The sequence below is a fragment of the Hetaerina americana genome, unplaced genomic scaffold, assembly GCF_022747635.1.
Source record: "Hetaerina americana unplaced genomic scaffold, ioHetAmer1.1.p SCAF_15, whole genome shotgun sequence".
Lineage (NCBI taxonomy): Eukaryota > Metazoa > Arthropoda > Insecta > Odonata > Calopterygidae > Hetaerina > Hetaerina americana.
This window is the reverse complement of record NW_027286625.1, coordinates 1,478,909-1,499,505: the sequence shown is the minus strand read 5'-3', so window position 1 is coordinate 1,499,505 and position 20,597 is coordinate 1,478,909. Positions and strand designations below refer to the sequence as shown.

General features: G+C 38.5%; 1 protein-coding gene across 1 annotated transcript in view; it reads right to left on the bottom strand.

Moving 5' to 3' along the window:
• Positions 1 to 20,597, bottom strand: part of LOC139686858 (synaptotagmin-like protein 5) — a 591,798-nt gene that overhangs the window by 7,835 nt on the left and 563,366 nt on the right. The window contains exons 5-9 of the mRNA XM_071583934.1: positions 9,649 to 9,905; positions 6,840 to 6,923; positions 5,498 to 5,682; positions 1,399 to 1,501; positions 590 to 751 (exon numbers count right to left, since the gene is read on the bottom strand). Coding sequence (XP_071440035.1) covers positions 590 to 751; positions 1,399 to 1,501; positions 5,498 to 5,682; positions 6,840 to 6,923; positions 9,649 to 9,905 — 791 coding nt within the window. The remainder of the gene's footprint in view (positions 1 to 589; positions 752 to 1,398; positions 1,502 to 5,497; positions 5,683 to 6,839; positions 6,924 to 9,648; positions 9,906 to 20,597) is intronic.

Genomic DNA, 20,597 nt, shown 5'->3' with positions numbered 1-20,597 from the left:
GAAGGCAAAACCCAACAAAAGTAAAAAATATTAGCATAGAGACTAACTTATGGAGACCAACATATTTTTCAAATGAAAACTTAGAAAAAAAATCTCTAATTGGAGAGCAAAATTTTTAGATTTGAGAATCTATTTCTACAATGTAACAAACAGGCACTTTTCCTGTTTTCATGTAGTAAAGGGATGCTATTTTCACATATTTTAAAGAAAGTACTTTTAAAATACATTTATAATATTAAGGAGATTCTTTAAATGCAAAGGAGCAATCAAAAATAAGTTTGGATACTTCTAAGATGGACTATTACTCTATTCAAACTCTGTTGAAACAATTTTTTCAGGGATATCCCTAGTGAAGAACAGACTATTTGTTCCTTAGTCCTTCCTCAAGCCTCAAGCAAAAATATTTTTATTATTCCAGTGTTTAATAGAAACCAAAAAAATATGAGTTTTCAATTGCAATTAAAGATTGATAGAAGTAGAAAAAATTTATTTCCACTATTATTATTAGTTGCATGGAAAAAAGATGAAAGCTTAATTAGAAGTGGCATCATATATTTTTAATGCGCTATTGACGAAGTGAATTACTTACTCTTTCCTGTAAAGGATACCACTTTGGCGATGGGTCATCAAATACTTTGTTCTCCAAAGACATCATCACTTCTCCCAAGAAGTCATTTCGGCCAAACATATCACTATGCCACACTGTCAGCCAAAGGGTTCGAGTTTCCAATCCATTGAGTGTTATATGGAACTAGAATTCAGAAAGAAACCCATTTAGAATGAATACATATGCAATCTCACTTCAACCTCGAATTTTTGTAGTCAACTTAAAGATACCAGAAAACACTCTCCACTACACACCCATTTACAAAGATAATCATCTTTCAACAACGATGACAGTCAGTTAGAAACCTTAGGTGGTGAAGCAATTCAGATGCCCAGGCAAAAAAAAAACATTCTCTGCTTGGGAGAGCCTTTCAGTTCTATCTCAATGAATACTGAGTAAATTTAGTAAATTTTGAAATATGTACAATCATAACACTGGGCACATGGCATTCATCTGGTGGAACCAAATTTCTATTAATATGAAAAGTATTCTGGCAGAGTTGCTTACATCTCAGGCTCTACATCAAATGTTATGGTTTAGTGGTATTTGCAGCCTTAAATGTTCTTTTCAAATTACTTAACATGGTCTCCTCTAGTGACTGTATCTTTTGAAATCAGTAAGTTAAGGTACCATTTATATTATTCACAAGAAGTGTGTATAGATTTAATCTTAATCAAAATGTCCCAAATAATAATATTTAAAGAAAAGGGCTAACAAACCCTTAATGTTAGTATGGGAAAAACATCCAAGTAAGTACTTATGGAGTTATTTTAAATTTTAATACAACTAACCTTTAATGTTTCATCAAATACTGGATTTAATGTGTGCTTCTTCACTTTGGTCTTTCTCTTCCCACTTTTTGACTTGTCAGGAAGAAGATACACTTTCACATACCTTGAAAGAAAAATCAAGGAAATGTAATTAATTAACTTCACTATTCACTAATTAAAATATATACACATGTATTATAACACTAGTGAGTGCCTACTGATAAAGATTCATGACATGCTAAATGAGTAATTATCATAACATCACAAGCATAAAATAAACACAATACATTATCAATAATGAGACTTATTTAGGAGAAGAGATACGAGGGTCATCCGGAAAGTAGTACCCGTTCGTGCCGCATGAAGTGCTGACGACGCGAGTAGCCGCTGGACGAGGTCAGATAGCTTCAGTGGCTTGTCTGCCTTCTCTGAGCCAAGTTGCGTGACGCTAGCATTGCCTGTGTTGTTTCTGTGATTGTTTACAATGTTTAAAAAAATTGAGAACGCCGCCAGTTGTGAAGTGAGGGCAGTGATTAAATTCCTCAATGCAAGAAACGTTCGCCCATGTGATATTCATCGCCAATTAAAGGAGGTGTATGGAGACAATGTAATGGACGAGTCGTCTGTTCGGCGGTGGTGTCGCAACTTCAACATGGGGAGGGGGAACACACACGACGATGAGCGTTCGGGGAGACCGTCTGTCATTACAGACCAACTGGTGAGCTCAGTTGACGAATTCGTGAGGAACGATCGGCGCGTCACAATTGATGACATCTGTGAGCATTTTCCCAATGTTTCTCGAACAATTGTTCATGAAATTGTTAAACACCATCTGCATTATGCAAAAATTTGTGCAAGATGGGTCCCTCGCGTATCTCAATGAGCTGGCGGCGAAGGACTATGCAGCAGGAATACAGAAACTTGTCACACGTTATGACAAATGCCTTAATTTGCTTGGAGAATATGTTGAGAAGTAGTTTAAAGTATCCTCTTTCAAATAAAATTTTTTATGTTTGTTAATATTTACTTTTGTGTCTTTATTTCACGAACGGGTACTACTTTCCGGATGACCCTCGTATGTTCCAGCAGGGACATTAGAGCTGAAAGTAGTGGATGAGGAGCCATGAAATGCTTGTTACAAAAATTAACCTCTGAATATTAATTTTGCCTATACATATATATCCTTTACTGACTAGGAAAGGTAATGTATCTGGAAATGTCAGTGTGTGGTTGCTGAGGCATGAAACTATTATCAAAATATCATTTATATAAAATGGCACGGATTTACATTTGCCCAATACTGTGTAGCTCTGAAATGTTCCATTATTACGTAGAGTGTATTACCTGTTAAATTTCATGTATCAAACTGCCTATGATATTGACTTACAAGTAAATTTTTGTGCATGTTAGAGTGAGGGCCACAGATTTCAGTTATCTGCACACCGATTATTGAGCCTTAAAGGAAGAATTAAGATATGACTTAGGAATTAGATGGTTACCAGCTCAATGATGTTGAAGTTCATGTTCACGAAATATGGTACCTGTTGACATGGTTGAAGCTCTGAAACTAGTTGTAACTGAATAAAATTTAGTGGATAAATACATGTAATAATGAGTGTTCCTTATTTCATGGACTATTACTTTGGCTTGATCCAAATAAACCTGGCCTAATGCTGTCCCAAACTGTGTGAGAGTAAAGATAGACTGTGACATATATATATGTTGCCCATTAATGTAAACTGAGGGATATCTTATTTTGATGCAGGATGCTGAAATATTTTTTCCTGGTAAAGTGTGATTGTGTGGACGATTCCATGATAGCAAGTATCAACAACCCCTCAAGCCTCAGGAAGTTTCAGATGGATAATGGCAAAAGGCAGGGAGAGAAATTCTATTTTTAGAGGAGTACGAGGTGTGTTAAAAAAGTAGGGTGGCTTTATATTTGATGGAAAAATATTTACTTATTCTACAATATTCAAGTTGTCCCTTTCGAAGTATCAAACTAATCCCCACCAGATATAATGCACTTGTGCCAACGCTTTTTCCAATCCTCGAAGCAATTCTAATAAGCACTTTCTGGTATAGACTTCAGCTATTCCAGCGATGCAGTCTTCATCTCCTCAATCGTTGTAAATCTCCGTCTTTCCATACGTCTCTTCAGTTTTGGTAACAGGAAAAAGTCGCAGAGGGCCAAATCCGATGAATACGGTGCATGAGGCACGATTGTGGTGTTGTTTCTGGGCAAAAAAATCTCTCACAAGTAACGATGGGTGAGCAGGTGCATTATCGCGATGCAAAAGGCATGAATTGTCTTTCCACAATTCCGGACGTTTTTTCCGTAATGCTTCTCGCAAACAGCGCATAACTTCAAGGTGATACTCCATTTGTGCCATTATTGACCGCACAACCTTGAGGGTAAGAACTCCTGATGCACTACGTTACGGTAATCGAAGAAAACAGTGAGCAAAACCTTGACAATTGATCGAAAAAGACGTGTTTTTTTCGGTCATAGTTCTCCTGCATTCTTCCATTGGGACGACTGGAATTTGGTTAAGACGCCATAACCAGATACCCATGATTTGCAACAGTTATGATCCTTTTGAGCAAATCAAGATCATCATTAACGTCATTCAACAGCTCCTGAGCGCTGCTCATGCGACGGTTCTTCTGGTCTGAATTAAGCAGTTTCAGAACGAACTCCGTTGACACACGTCTCATGCCCAAAAAATGCGAAAACATTACATGGCACGAGCCAACGCATTTTCCAAAATCCTCGGCAACTTTTCTAATAGAGATTAGATGATTTTTCAAAACAATTTTCACCACTTCTTCGACGCTTTCATCTGTTGTTGACGTGCTGGTGCGTCCAGAGCGAGGTGCGTTATTGCCATATATCCGCCATCTTGGAAGAGCTTATACCACTTATAAATATTTTTTTCCTCGGAGCTGACTCACGGTATGCCACTGTCAACATTTCGTGTTTTGGAGCACTTAATTCTAGTTTTTACTCACAATTTGATGCAAATACTTGGCCAATTTGATCCATTTTTTTAGTGCCGAAAACCGCCGAGCACACCAAAACACGTCTAACATTTGTATCTGTCAATAACAAACTAAATATGCTATATATTGAAACTGTAAACAAATGTTTGCGACATGTGTACTAACGAAAAAAAATCGAATGTATTTGCCCGCGAAATTTGAAAAGTCACCTTACTTTTGGAACACACCTCCTGCATCATTTCTACTCATGGTGTAATGCAAAATGAAGACTTTCAGCCACTGAGTTAAACCAGTTCATGCATAACCCAACACTTGATTCACATGGGTCATTTATTTTAAGTTTATTCTTGAAACTTTGGGTGTGCCCACAGTGGTTAATGTCTGATGGAGGAAGCAATCTTATTTCTTCTTGGTTTAACACATTCAAGGACAACTGGATATTCATTCATGAGATGCCCGTCCGCTGTACTTCCAATCAAATGGCCCTCAAGAAATGCATATTCAGACTGGAATGAGGTCTCAAGAATGCTGACAAATACAGGATGAATCATATGGGAGAAATATGGAAAGAGCCTGAATGGAACTTTAAAATATTCCTGTCAACAATTATATTAGTCTGCTCACTAGATAACACACAAATTTTTCTAAAAGTGTGCTTTCAAATCTTTATGTTCCCAATTGAGAACAACTGCCATTCAGCCAGGGTTGGCAACCACTTGCTGGTCGAAATGAAATTTGCTAGTTTTATCTAGCACATTTTGGATCAAGGGTCATTTGTAATATGTCCATTCAGTCACCAATAACATATACAGAGAAGAAATGGGATGGAAAATGGGAAAAGCAGTATAAGTCGTGTCCCCTTGGATTGGCAGCCCTGGAAATCCAAGGATTGATCTTCAGTAATCGGATGGATTGTGCACGATGAAGACTGTTAAAATCTGCATCAAGATTGATCAAATAGCATACATTAAATTTGCTGGAACATAACTCTTATAGGGTCAACCTTATATGTAAATTGAATAATTATCTCTTTTAATACTACCAAAATTCTTGTTTTGCATGTATCAAAAAATCTGACACAGAAAAAGTTAAATGTGAACACATGGCTTATACTTACGGATCTGATCGGTTCCTCTTGGTGTCAACAGGTGCCAGCTCTCGACACTGTTTCACCAAGATCTCTAGGGCGCCCTGCTTGTAATTATATTGCAAGGCGAACTCAACCTCACCACGAACAGCCACAGTTCCGTATCTGCCTTCCCCAGCACCAGAGTAAACACTAGCCATTGAGTCACTGCGAAGCTGAAATGTTGATGTTTAATTTTAGAAATGTACACTTGCATTTGATGGTTTGTGTAGAACATTCAAGTTTACCATGATTCTATTTTATATTCCTAAATTATGTTTTCAATGGAAAATAATTTTCAGTATAAAAAAGGAGGCAAAAGTAAATGACTCAAAAGTTCCTGTGATATTTAAAGGCATGCTATTACAAACTAGAAGAGGGCAATATTGTTTCTAGAATGGCTTCACATAAAATTTACCTTTCGTTAAGTTCTCGAAAAAAAATTAAAATGGTAATTAGACAACAACACAGAGATGGCAATTAGAAAATGTGATTTCTATCAATAAGGCTTTAATTACAAAATAAGAGTTAATAATCAATGGCTTACAAATTAGTAAGTTTTCCCAAATATTTTCACCAAAATTAAAGCAACCCAATCCAATGCATGTGGATGTTCATTTACTTATGTTGTACCCATGAAACTTTCTCTGGATCTCATCACATTTTAAGTAAAATATTAATGGAAGTCACTGAGGCCTTAAAATAAAATCATCATATCATATGTTTCTTGTCCATGTTACATTAGTCAAATCAAGACGCTAGGTACCTAGCAATATGCACCAGCACAATATGTACCACAATATGGACAAGCAAAAAGCAACATATACGATAAATTGGTGAAAAATATATGGAAAGCAATGTTTAGTTCAGTTGGTACTACAAATGAACCAATATCTAGCTGAAAGTTACTGTCGTTAAAAGGCAGGGCTGGCAGAGGAATATGATTAGGGGTTTCAAGGTCTAACAAGTTTAGAAAAAAGCTATACAAAGATAAGATACCTACTTTTCAATGGAATATGTATACTTTGTAGCATACTTAATGTTTGCATTTTATGTTTGTGAACAAAATTATTCATTAAAATTTTTGTACCGATAATCCACCCATATCAGAATTTTCCAATTAAAAAAAAATATTGCGGCCAACAATATCTATTAAATGAGGTATTATTACTTTCCAATTACTGGTTTAATAATTCAAGTACTATTTTAACAATCATTTAATTAAATAGCCCAATGATGCTGCTTTAAATTGTCCACAAACACTTGATGCTTCCATTGGAATAAAAAGAAAGCTTTTCCGAGCATTCAACTGAGGAAAATATCAAGTAACTACCATATAATGCACAGGACGTGGATGGCATCCACACCAGGATTGATTCCGTTGAGGACGAAAGCCGATTGGCCGCATATGATTACCCTTCAAAAGTAAGCTCTCATTATTTTTACTTGATAGATTATTCAGTAATAGTGAAAGGGAAGAAAACATGGGATTTTTTCTTACCCTTTCCTTTTATATAGGTTCATTTGTTTACAGCTTTAATAAAGAGTTATTGTACAAACTCAACACAATACAGGCACACTTTTTTTTTAGTATTAATAGATATACTTTCAAATCATAAAAATTCTTTTCCATTTGGAAAGATTTAAATACATTTTAAAGGTGAAATGTGGAGGAAGATTTTACATAGATTGTTATAATACTTAGGGACAATAATGCGATCTGTTTTCTGACAAATTTTAAGAAACTGTGAGAGATGCTGCAACATGTTTTCTGACATGTACTTGGTCTATATTTACCAAGAGATAAGTACATTTCAATTTTGTCTGGTGATATAATCATACCAAACTCAGTTCAATACAAATAAGGAAGGATTTGCATGTAAATTTAAAATAAACGTACCTCTGCTGGTGAAGCAATGGAAAACAAAATATCCGAGACTGTAAACTTGATAAGCGCTAGGTTTGTTTGAGGGAGGGAGGACCTCCCTCCCTCAAACAAACCTAGTGCCAATCAAGGATTTGTATTATTCAGAAAATGTTAAGTGCATAATATATTAATATCTTCATTATAAAGAAGCCAATGATTTATAGTGGTCACTCTTCAAAACAATTTTTAACACCGAACATTTTCTTGAAAGACCACATTTACTTTAAAAATACCTTTTTGGATTGAGGGATTGATGCCAAAAGATACTATGGTACGACGAATAGCTCTGAGCATCAGTAAAAGATATCATTTTTGAGCTTTCTATCACAACAGTGATACGGCAGGAATGCGCACACCAATTGACATTAATGTGAGAACTATACCACTATGATATTCTCTACTCAGGTCTTTGTTTACTTTGTAAAAGTGCATGAACATATTTTTAGTTTATTAAAAAACTTAATTGCACTTGCCCTTTCTAAACCTGAATTTCTCATCTTTATTGAAGGACTTTGTTGAGATGGTCATTTCGTTACATGAAACTGAATATTAGTTTTATTTTGATTTATTTAGAGATTGTTAGCAGAACAATTTATTGTTATTTTCTTAACTAAGGAGCTGCTATCCACTAATGCCATTAGAAGATGGAAGAGATTCCAAGAAAGGGAATTCAGCAACAAAATTATATCATCCATGTATAATAGGCATTTGTTCAGAATATATTCAACAGATTCAGGCGAGATGTATTGGAAGTTCTTCATCATAAGAAATAAATTTGCACTTTTCCACAGATAAATCTGTGGAAAAGTGCAAATTTGATTCTCATAAGGCATTTGTTCATTGATATACTGTGGCTGATTATTAATAAATAGTAAATGATACAAGTCCCAGAATTGAATCCCTGAGGACACCACATTTATAATACTTTACATCAAATCGCTTAACTTGTTGAAATAATATACATAACTTTAATTTCCATAGTTACACAGAAAGCATTCTCCAATGCAATAATGAGATTTGGAATCACCTGGCCAGTATCAGAAATTGAGTGTTTTATAGAAACTTACAATAAAATGCTCACTTCATTCTTCATAAATAATTTACAGGGAAAATTCGTAACATTGCTTCTGGGAAATTTATTATCATTACACATTCAGGCTAGGCTTGGCCTACACTGTTTTGATCATTAAAGATTTAAAGTAATGACATTTGCAAATATCTAGTCCTCAAACATTGTAGCCCTTAACTCTCCCTTACAATACTTTCATGTCATATTATGATGGTGATCTAGCCTTCATTTTAGGAGGGATGGACTAGAGTTACAATATGAAAATTCTAAATAGTTCAATGAAATAATATGAGTATTTTCTAGTGAATTTTAGTAAGTAAGGAAATTTAGGGTCCGTTAGTTTGCATAACATGCTCCTGCAAGGAAGGTATGAAAACTATAATTTTTCCAAAAACCTGTAATTTGTCAACAACACGTGGACAAACACTAAAAACCAATAATGCATCATAATCATTTTAAAAATTCAGTTGCCATAGTAAATACTGGAGAAATTTACTTTGCCCTGAAAATAGATCCCTTGAACTGGAAAAATTAAATGAAATTTCTTGATAGAAATTGACTTTAGTTGGTCTCCTCTTTCTTTATACAAGTATCTCTGTGAAATGTATAACCTTCAGGCCATGTGAAGTTCTTTAATGCATTATTCTTGGGAGTAACATTTCCCTAATCTATTGATTTTGGCATCTCTTCTTTCAATTTTATATTCTTGGTGTCATTACTAAAAATAAATTACAATATTAAATACAATATTAAAAACAATATTTTATGTGAACCCACCAACTAGGATTTTCTAAAAAGTTAAATGAAAAATATTGTAGCAGCACATAAATTTGAGTCGAAATCTAAAATTTTGGAGGAAAAGCGTTTCATATTTGATTTATAAAATATTCACCCTTCATAATAAGGGACAGATATAATGGGAGATTAAAAAAGCAAAGTCGAATTCGAGATTGGGAAGGGAGTCTGGTAGGATCGTATATTCGTATACATCTTGGAACGATTCTCCCATCGTCATTAACAAAAAGCAGGCCCTGAAATAAAAAAATCAATATATCCTGGAAAAAATGACAATCAGTAAACTGAAGGAAAGATACATGAGCGTGATTCTCGGCTTTTTTTACGAGAGACGAACGCGCAAAAACTTACCCCGAGCGATGACAGTGTGGTAGACTGTTGGTGCGTGTTGGGTATTCTTTCGTTCGTTGGTTCGTCGTCAGCGGTGTTGTTGGCTCCTGCAGATGGGGACAAGGGGGGTGAGGTTGCCCAGCTGCCGATGCTGGAGCCGGTGGACACCTTCTTAGCACCACCTGGAGTGGGTGGTGCCGAGCCGGCCGTGGGCGTGGTGGTTCCCACCGCCGCACTCGAGCCCTTGCCTGTCGCATCCGCGCCGCTGACTGTGTCATCTGGAGAGAAAGAAGAGGAGAGGAGTGAGCAGTGACGAACGCCCATGCAAGGATGTAGACAATCCTCCCAAGTGATTACCAAATACGGTGCACAACTAAAGATCCGAGTGCCCAAATATAAACCATAGGGAACAGCAATTAATAAACTGTTTTGTTTCATATCAGCATTAAGAAGGGGTGTCGTAGCCCCGCAGGTAGATCGTACGGCACTGACCACAAGTCCCGGGTTAAAATTCTATCCCGGGTACCCGCAATTTTCCCCAATCTAGGAGATATTGAGTGTTAGGGTACCAGATCTTTCTAGGAAACCGCAGATGGCTTTGGGAAAGCAAATTGGCTCTCCTACCCTTAATGGGACTACGGGGCCGCCCAGAAAAGTGGTCAATTCTCTCACACTGATTTTGGGACCACCGAAATATTTTCAGGGGTTGTCTTATCTTTTGTGCATTTTCTTTTTTGTGTTATTTGTGCTTAATGTGTCACTATATTGTGAAGATAAACGTTCTACATCGCCACAAGTAGGTTAGATTTCTTTGAACATAAAATATATCTGTATACATTTTATTTCAAGTAACCCGTGCTAGACAATTAAAAAAAAACCCTTTGGGTGCAGAGTAAAGAACACCCGGGATCTGAACTCTCATTTTCCGGTAGAGTGCTCTACCGACTGAGCCAATTTTCATCTTGCATTTGTTCCGTGGACATTGACTTGTCCCTCGTGTTTATCCATACATGTTTTCTTTTACTCTACCTCCGAAGTATATACATATACAGACACTGAATAATTCTTTTGCCACCTCCTCATCTTGAATTCATCAGGGATCCTCCAGCGCCTAATTCCGCTCGTGGCCATGACCATCGTCTTCGTGCCCGATCATCCTTCCCCGCTTTATCTTCCCACTTCGAGCGTGAGCTGATTGAAACCCTCCCACATTCGGAGGGGAGCAGTCACCGGGAAATCGCATCATCATCACCCATGGTACTACACAGCCTTTCCCGGTGAGCGCTTTTAGGTCGCCCGCCATCTGTCCAGTGGAGGAAGCCGGCCTTTCCCTCCGAGGGCCGATGCCCTGTCTTCCCTCACGCCTCCCCTACCGCCACCATCCCGCTCACGCCGTGTCCACTTGGGGACTTGCACCCCGGTTCTTACCCTCCCGACCCCCCAAGTGAGGTCGTTAGTCTCGAGATTCACTACTATTCCGGGAAACTTCCTTCCAGATGAGCGTGTGCTGGTAGGGGTGGGGGAGAGAATCAGCGTTGGCGAAAGAGTGAAAAAAGTAATGAAGGTGTTCAATTCGAGGGAATGAGTCATTCCCTTTCACCGGAGTTTCCTCTTTCTCCTTACGACGATATCTTTTCATTCTGTGGATCCCAAGCGATGATAGTGAGCTTGTGTCCGGCTTCGCGCACGGACGACGACACGAAGTTAAGGCAGAGAGCGGGGGAGGGGGAGAGAGCGAGGGGGGAAAGAGGCTGAAATGCCTGGAGGTCAAGGTTTAATGAAGTGTGATGTTGATTGATAATCGGGGAGGGACGCAACTGAGGCTTTCGAGACGCGGAGAGAATAATCGTAAATGCCAAAACCGACCTTCTTGTACATTTTCATTTGTCACATATTTGCTGCAAAACTCATGACTTGGCGGAGTAAAAATAAAAAAAAATCGTAATACCAAGTCAATCTTAAAAATTATAGGTGAAATCTGAAAAAATATTCGCTTAGCACGTCACTTGGAGGAGAGGAAAGGATGAGGGGTCAAAACGAAAATCATGTGCACACGAAGCCTTATAGCGAATAGAAAACACTAAACCTCAAGAATTATTATTAGCAGTAGTAGTCTATCGGGCCAGGTACGTTTACCACGAGCTTCGACAACAACAGAGTGCTGTAACCCCCTACTGACACGACACAAAATATCCTTCAAATCCATATCACAATAATTCATTCTTTAGCTACGCATAATTTCTAACTGAATTAATTCCATCCAAATGCATATTATTCTCCTCCCACTACCTGGCTTTCTTAGTATTTTTCTCCAATCATCGTCTCCAGCGTCCCAATGCCTCCCAGTATCTCCTGCATCCACACGTCCTACCTTCTACGAATTTCTCCCAAACTTCTCTCCCCCTAACATGTCTAGAACTTCATTGATTGCTTTCCTCTCTGCCCATGAACTCAAGGGCGCTTTCTCCAAAAAACATACGTGCAACGAAGCCACAAAAGCTACAGAAAAAAAACCAAATGAAACTTCGAGATTCTGCAACCAGGGCGAGTGCTTGGAAATCAGCAATTAATTGAGTAATTTTGTATAATTTCGGTTCTAAGGTACATAGCGCCATAGTCCAACAATCAACTGTTTTACCCTGGCCTCCTCAGATGAGCAACTAGGGTTATAGTAATAGTTATTAGGACTAGTGACCGACAGATGGTGGTAATTTACGACATTATGGACAGTTGGGTTATTTGGGAGAAGCAAAATATTCAGGGAATGAAGGGAAATCCGGCGTCGATATGAGCCTACTCCTAACGAAATACAAGAGGCCTACGGTTTAACGTCCTATCCGATGGAGGGTGTACTCCAATTGAAGTGCCCTCCACCCAAATAGGGATTACCTCCGAAACATTCTGACAGACAGGATTCGAATCTTGACCTTCGGGGTAGACTGCCGGTTCACTAAATGCGCTCCCTACTTTCCATTATTATTGCCAGTCGCCACTCACTAGACTAGACACAGCTTTCAGGTTAATACTCCTATCGGTGATTCTCTTTATGTGCACATAATTCTTCTCACCGTGTCATTTGTTTTTTGTATTTAATACAAGGCCTCCCTCTGCGGATTTTTTGGTCAATTTTCCTCAGGAGTAGCTGCTCGTCCTTTCATTCTTTCCTACTCACTCACCAAGCGCAGTTTTCTCCCCTACAAAATATGCGGTCAGATCAAGAGTTATTAAACTAGGGAAGTATGTGGTTTATTTTCTTTATAATAGTAAACCAACCAGGAACATTAAATTATTTCTAATCATTTTTATTTCTGATTTATAGGGACAATCATTAAAACTAATTGAAAATTAAATAATATTGTCCTCTTAATTCACGAGGAAATAGCAAGTTTCCCTTTACAGTTAATGACCTAACACTTCCTGCCGTAAAGACCACCATAAAAAGGAATCTACGATAATTAGATGGCATTTTTTCATTGCTTCAGTCTTTCTGAAAACTGAAGATTTTCTGAGTGCCAGCCCCGCTGAAGTCATGATTCGATCAACCGTCACTTCTGCAAGCATTGTGAAGGGCTGGTGGCACTAAATGATAGAGAGGCAATGGATAAGGCGGCTATTAAGGATATATCAGCGTTATTATTCAACAAGGAATGTAATTAAAATATCCGATTGATGATTTCTGTATTTACATCGATACATTCGGTTCCTAGGGGTTAACAAAAAAAACTCGCGCCAATCCGGGAAAAGGTTCTGAAGAGGAGTGGAGGGGAAGAAATCAGAATGGCATAAGGAAATGGGCGAGTCATGAATGAGAAATGAAAATAGTTTCCGTGGCGGCAAAGTCGTTAGTCCAACTAAACCCTCACCAGAGCTTCATTCCACATCCTAACCTGCCCGGATGAACACGCGAAATCCCCTTCTCCTGTCCCTTCAGCACCTTACCGAAGACTAAGAGACTTCCTTCGGAGGCGAAGGGAGTCCAGGTTTGCTACAAGTTTTTCCCAGGATGCGTGGAAAGGATGCTCACCAGTCACTCGGGACACGAGAGAGCAGGAAACGTTTCCTGCATTCGAGCGAGAAATGATCCAGAGTCCGTCGACCGTCATGCCGGCACGCCGAAGCGGTCGTGAAAGTCGTTGCAACTAATCGAAGAGAAGAAATATGCTTATGGAAAAATGTTTTTGCCGTAACATTCCCACGGAAGTTGCGACTAATCTTAGCGAATAAGCTACGCTTGAAGTGGTAGGCAACTATGTATAACAGTTCTCCACCCAAATTATGATGAACCTCGACGACTGAAAGAGCGTTTGCTGTCATAAAACAAGCTTGTCGTGAACTTTACAATTGTGGTCGATTTTGAAACGGAAGAGAGAATAATCAAACGCCGAGGAGGAAATCTTAAAAGATGTAGAGAGACATCAGTCCCGGACCAATGGTCACGCGGACCACCGTTAAGGGACCTAAAAGGGGTGTAACCAAGCATCGACATTATACCGAGAACCTTAGTTTTTAATGTCCCATCATGATGATTCCGCCGACCACCGGATATTCTATCTTCTCTACCCATGGCTTTTATTCATTTTTCTATATCTTTTAAGATTACGTAGACGTGTTCCTGTTGCTAAGAGGGAATCGGGCCTGATTTCTTCCGATAAGGTACAAATTCGAATTGTGTAATGATGCGTCATCGTGAACTAAGAGGTGGACGATATATTCCGAGATCAACGCATCCGGGCATTTTCATTGACGCTTATCGCACCTACAGCCGCGCGTAAAAGAGATGGGTGATTGGAAGAATCAGAATTAATCTTATGAACATTGAGATCGAATTAACTTAGAGGGGTGTCAACCGGCAATTTAATCAAGTCTAAAATCACTACTGAAACATCCATTTGGAATTAAGTCGACATTTTCGATTAAATTATCAAGGGCCGTATTGAATAAATGAAATAGGCTTTTGCAACTTTTTGATACACCCTGTCAATAATGTATTGGTACAAAACATTTACAGCACCACAAAGCATCGTTGGGCACACGCATAACACAGTTGACAATGGATAATGGATACCACAATATTGAATCTTTTGTCAATCGAAACAAAAGTCACAATTTATTTGCATGAATTGACCTCGGTCAAACGAAAGAATGTCGACGTAGACCTTGGCGCTTCGCCATGCTCAATCTGGTCACCACCAGCAAATAATTTAGTGTGGAGCACATGCTCACTCATATGCGATCGAGATATGCTACTCCGCGCAATAAAATACTGGGGATGGGAAGATGCAATTTCCGATTTCACGACGGTCAACCGCAAAAAGGCTGTTTGTCGAGCATGGCTCGTCCCGTGAAAGACTCTCAACTCAACCATACAATTAACTGACGAAGCTTGAAGGAATTCGCTCACTATAATTTTCGAGCAAATTGTTGAGTGCATTTAAATAATTGATGATCGTCAACTGACCTTGGGAAATTGGATTTTTTTCAATCCACCTCCTGGGCATCAAGGAAAATGGGCGGTATTATTGTGCGATATATGCGTGGCCAAATTAGGTGAGAGCTTCGTGAGTATTTATTCGATTACCGGGATTAAACTTTTTAAAATAAGCAAAATAATAATCTCTTCGTGAAATAATAAATTGCTTTGTTTTTTAAACGCGTATGTCTACCAGTATTTAATAATTCGTTTTCACATTGCATTTTTAATGGGTTATTACTAATGAAAATCACCCCGAATCTTATGTCATTAGATATTCTGTCAGTAGGATTAACGGTCGCTTAAAACGTATAATAATGATGAATATGAAACTTTTCCATTAATTTTCGAGAATTAATAAATAAATTATGCATTAAGGCGTTTTGATTTTCAATAGGATGTTGAAGACTCTGAAAGAAGGGAGAACGTTAGGCAAACGGGGAAGGGTAGAAATAGAATTGGCATGTTGGACGGAATGATAGAAGGAAGTATGTGGAATTGAAGAGGGGGATATTGTAGTGTTGGATGACTGGGAGACTTTCGTTAGGAGAGGCAGACAAATCTATCGTTGCGCTATTGTGTAGTACTTATGTGTCCATCCAAAACCTACTGTAGCCAGAAAATAATATTATAAAGGATGAAATAAAAGGAACTTTTGAAACATTCTATGATATAATATTTCCCGCGCAACGCATACTTTCGTGGCAGCATGTCATTGATAAGTTTCAAATAGCGTTCACTTTACTGTTTAGATATTGCAATTAATATATTTAATTATTTCAACTATTTAGATACCTATCCTAGGCGCTTACACATTTTTTTGTAATAGAAAATCACATTTTTATAAGAATACTGCGATAAAACTGCTATTGCGAGGTCAACAAAATTCGAGAAAAAAACAAACAGTGTTGACGAAAGAAAGTCTGTTTGCTACTTCAGGGTTATCACGTTTGATTTCCAGAGAAAAGGATAATAATTTAGGATAACAATGTAACTCACCAAGTACATATGAAGAAATGTGAAGAGAATAATTTGCTAAGAAATGATGAAGCTAACTGATTAAAGAATATGAAAGTTGCCAAAAATCTATTTTCGGATATTTAATTGCGTTCATATTTCGCTTATCCATGCGGGGAAACTAAACGAATCAAATTCAACTAATTGTATCGCTGTTAAGTATCAATAAAAGCTTCGATTGATTGCTCCTCATCAGCCGGCGAAGATCGGAGCAAGAGTGTGACCATTCGAAACAGGCAGAGGATTGACCAAACGGCCCGCAGACTTGTTTATAAGTCTTCATTAAAAGTTTACGCTCCACGCGCCCTACTGGAGGCACGCTTGACGGGAACGCGGAGGCGCCTTGGCGTGTCACGAGACGCGAGGGAGAGAAATGGGCGTAGAGAGAGGGAAGAGAGATAAAACCGCTCTATTAAAGCCGAAAGGAGAACGTAATGAGATGAGGGAAGACAATGCGAGGCGGAGGAGAGATGTCTCCAGCCCTCAAGAGATGTCTTCAACGCTATAGGGGTCGCGTGTGATTCATTCAAGACTGGCTGGCGCAATCGCGGGACATCAAGAGAGGAAAACGGTTACATTAGCCGCGGCAAGGCTGCTTAGATCGAAATGAATTTTTCCTCAATCGTCTATGTGGACTGGATCGGCGGATGCGTAACGCTTGGCAAAGGGATTGAAAGAAAAATGTTTTCGTAATTCGCCCTAATGCCTACTCATACTATGAGTGGTTATCGCTGCGATACCAAAACCGGTCGCAATGAAAGTAGGAGATTTGTTAATGTTGCAAAAGTTTCAGAGATATTGTGTAAAACATTTCGTCATGCTTTGCCAGTTATAACCAATGAATTTTGCTGTGAAACTCCTCGTGTGAAGAAAAGTATCACATGTATCGCTTCGATATTTTACTCGCAGTGGATCCTAGCTGTAGCTATCCCGTATGTTAGGATGAAGGTTCTGTGGTAAGGGGTCATTGCTTCATAAAACGTGTACCAACCAAAGGTGTACGATTGGGTCAAAATTGACGACGTGCAGTTATTTTTTATAGTAGAATTGTTCAAGATACAAGATTAATGTCGTACATATTTTCTCAAATATTGTTGAATGCTTTTTCCATCAGTCTTTAAGGCGAGAATGGACGAAAAACTGGGTTTTTCGCAGCGAAATATTATGTATCCTAGCGGACAGAACTTCTACCAAAATGGAGACTCGTGTTTTACGAAAATCTGAGGATTCCTCAAAATATTATTCGATATCAACAAAATGAAAAGCACTTGTAAATGGAATTTCCCTGTACCTTACACTTATAGTATCAATAACATACATACACAAACGAACCTGTAACTGATCGCTCCATACGTTCCCTACATTCAACCATGGCGGGAATGACCTCAAATGTCGGCTGCTTGCTTCAATAAATAATGTTAAACCATAAAAATTTATTTGAAAAAGAAAAAATCCAAAGGCTGGCTCAATAAATTGAGTTCTGATTCGGTAACACGATTTTTCCAAAGGCAATCCTTATTACACCTCGGCGTCATTTTGAGATAACTTCTAGTGAAGTGTTGCACATCGTTTGGATTATATAACTTAACGCGTTATCTTACGAACCATCCCTCACTTCTTTGGGTCCATTCTCTAAATAAATACTTTAGCGGGCGAGTTCTGCTCACTGCTCACCTCAGCAAATACCCAAAATACACTGGATGTGAAATATTTATCGCATTACACCGAAAATGAGATGTTATTACACCCAAATAAGTAACTTAAAAAGTTCAACATTAAATAACTGAGTTGAAGGTTATGATCGACCGTATTTATCAAATAAATGGCATAGAAATTTCAAATTCGTTTCTTACAATCCAGTTTTATTCTAAGCCAACCAAAGTAACCAAAAAACATGTTTTTCTCTATACATTGTCTTAACCATCACACCCTGCCTCTGAGCACCAGCCTTCTTGGAAATGTTCACCCTACGTCCCAAATATCAATGTAGTCGCACAATATCGTTGGAATTGACTGTTGTGATTTAAACGCAATACATGTGCGTTGGAAAGTACTTGTGGACTTTTCCCGTGCCCACTTGTTGGCCTTCCATTTCTTCACATTAGCGATAAGCATCCCGTCATCTAAAAAGCCTATTCACTTCCTTCCTATTTCCCCCCGTACTTAACTATCTCTTCGTCAGTGATCAACTGTCTACTAGTAAAATTGACGCTTACAAAAGGAAATCCCTTGTTTGCTAATCCCCGTTAAACTGAAATTCTGCCGTTCATTGCGACGCTTAACATTCGTCTACCTTTCAACATAACTTCCGCCCCACTTTTCCTGCCTTGTTCGGATTTTACCTCGAAACTTCCTCTCTTCCCCCATCAAGTATGTGTCTACTTCTTACTTTTTGCCACCAATATTCCTCCCGTCCATCAAGGACGAAAAGGGAAGAAAATTATTGAATGCATAGCACGGCCTGAAGTGGCTGTACGAGGAGGTTTAGAACCTGCGATTACCGACCGGAGTCTCGTGCGGAAGGAGCGAGATCAAAGCGAGAAATGGGCGTTGGGGGGAGGGCAAAGGACGAACGTGCGCGCACCAACGGACTCAAAAGCGCATGCTCGAGTGGGGGATTGCTCAACGTCCCCGAACGTGTTTTATTTTTACGATTTTCGCACGGGGAGAGGGCTTAACGGCGAAGATGAGTATGTGTGCGCCTACGTACACACACTTATAAAAAGAGAACTGGAGGGCAGAGATAGTTAAAGGCAAATTTATTGCGGAGGCCGTGACGCGTAGGTAAGCGAGCCTCGTCACGGTGAGAGGATGGTGCGGAGAACGAGATCGGGTCGCCGAGTTAAGGCGGGACACGCCAATGCATACAGCGTCACGTATCGTCAAGCCGATTTCGTTAGCCCATACTTTCGACCCCAGCGGTTCCTAATCATGGTGACAAAGCTTCACAAACCAAATTCAATAGATGACGTTATTATTTCACATTTAAAATGTTATAAATACGCATGCGTAATTACAATAATTAAAAAAAATACACCTTGGCATTTTATATAGCATTTCGAGAGGAGCAGAAAAGAATACATTAAGGTAGAAGGACCAAGTAAGGGTAGAGAGAGAAATGAAAGAAATATGCAGAAGTGAGTTAGGTTTTTGCTAAGATCTAAATGTAAACTTTTATTGGCAAAGGCTACCTCTCAAGTGGACGACGGGAAATTTATGTAAAAAAATTACTACAAAAACAGTAACAAATTAAGTAACGACTTCAACAATAAAAGTTGCGACTAAATATGCTTAAATACAGCCAGTCATATAATTGTATTATTATCTACCGAGAGCTCAAGGGTGCTATGAATAATATTCTGAGATAAAAGATACACATAACTAATGGATACCAACATGTAAATTATGATTTTTTTTCGAAATTTAATACTTTTAATGGAGATAATCGCAATATCGAAGAGGTTGATCAATTCGGAATACCGAAGAACTTGATAATGTTGTAGAAATTAATGGACTGAACAAATATTCAATTTGGGCACGTCATTTGATTAGCCAAGAGGCTCTTTGTTACATAAACTATACGTCAAATGATCGACGAAATAAAACGCCATATGAAGCATTAACTAACGAAGCATCGGTTGGAAAAGAATATATATATTTATACTTTTACTGTTATTTATAGGCGATGATAAGCTCAGGAGCTAAATAATTAACCAAACATTGTTCAGTGGCATTAAGTTTTAAACTATCTAACATTTTAAAATAGTGAATACATAAAATGAAATTAGACATCTATTCTCGAGGGAATATATTCAAAGCTATTTCCTCGAAGTAAGTTTGGTGCTCATTGCATTGGAGGCGTACTCACTGTCACTGGGATGGAAAACAACCCCAGTGACTAACAACAGTCTTTCCTAAGCGCCTATGAAGTCCTTTCACCTCGAATACGTGCGTGGTACTGACCAATGACAATCCAGCAGGAGCAATGCGTCACGCCGAGTCACTTGAGTGAGAACAGACGGCAGGCGCGAGAAGCTGCAGATGACACTTGCAGGCATTTAAAATGATGAGGTATGAAGAACGGAAACGAATGAGGGAGAATTAGGAATACTATAATGAGTGCCCGATATTTACAATCATTTAAGCACGTAATAATAAATTAATGAACAAGAGTTCAATTTCAAGGATGCTAAATCCATCAGAATTGGAGTAACATCTTCAATGCATCGTAGTCAAGGGGAAAATTTGTGCTGTAGAATAAGACTCAATATTTTCTGTAGTAAAATTCTCTTAGATTTTATCCTGCTAGTCTAGGGATTTTTTCGTTAAAAACTCACACAGGAAAAGTTTGGAGTAGAAGCAACAGATCATCATGACAGCAATAAGACTGCAATTACAAGCAAAGTACCTCTTCGCGAATACTACCTTGATCAAAAAGTCCCCGGAATAACCACCGTGTGGCGCTCCCATCGTTCCGATTTGA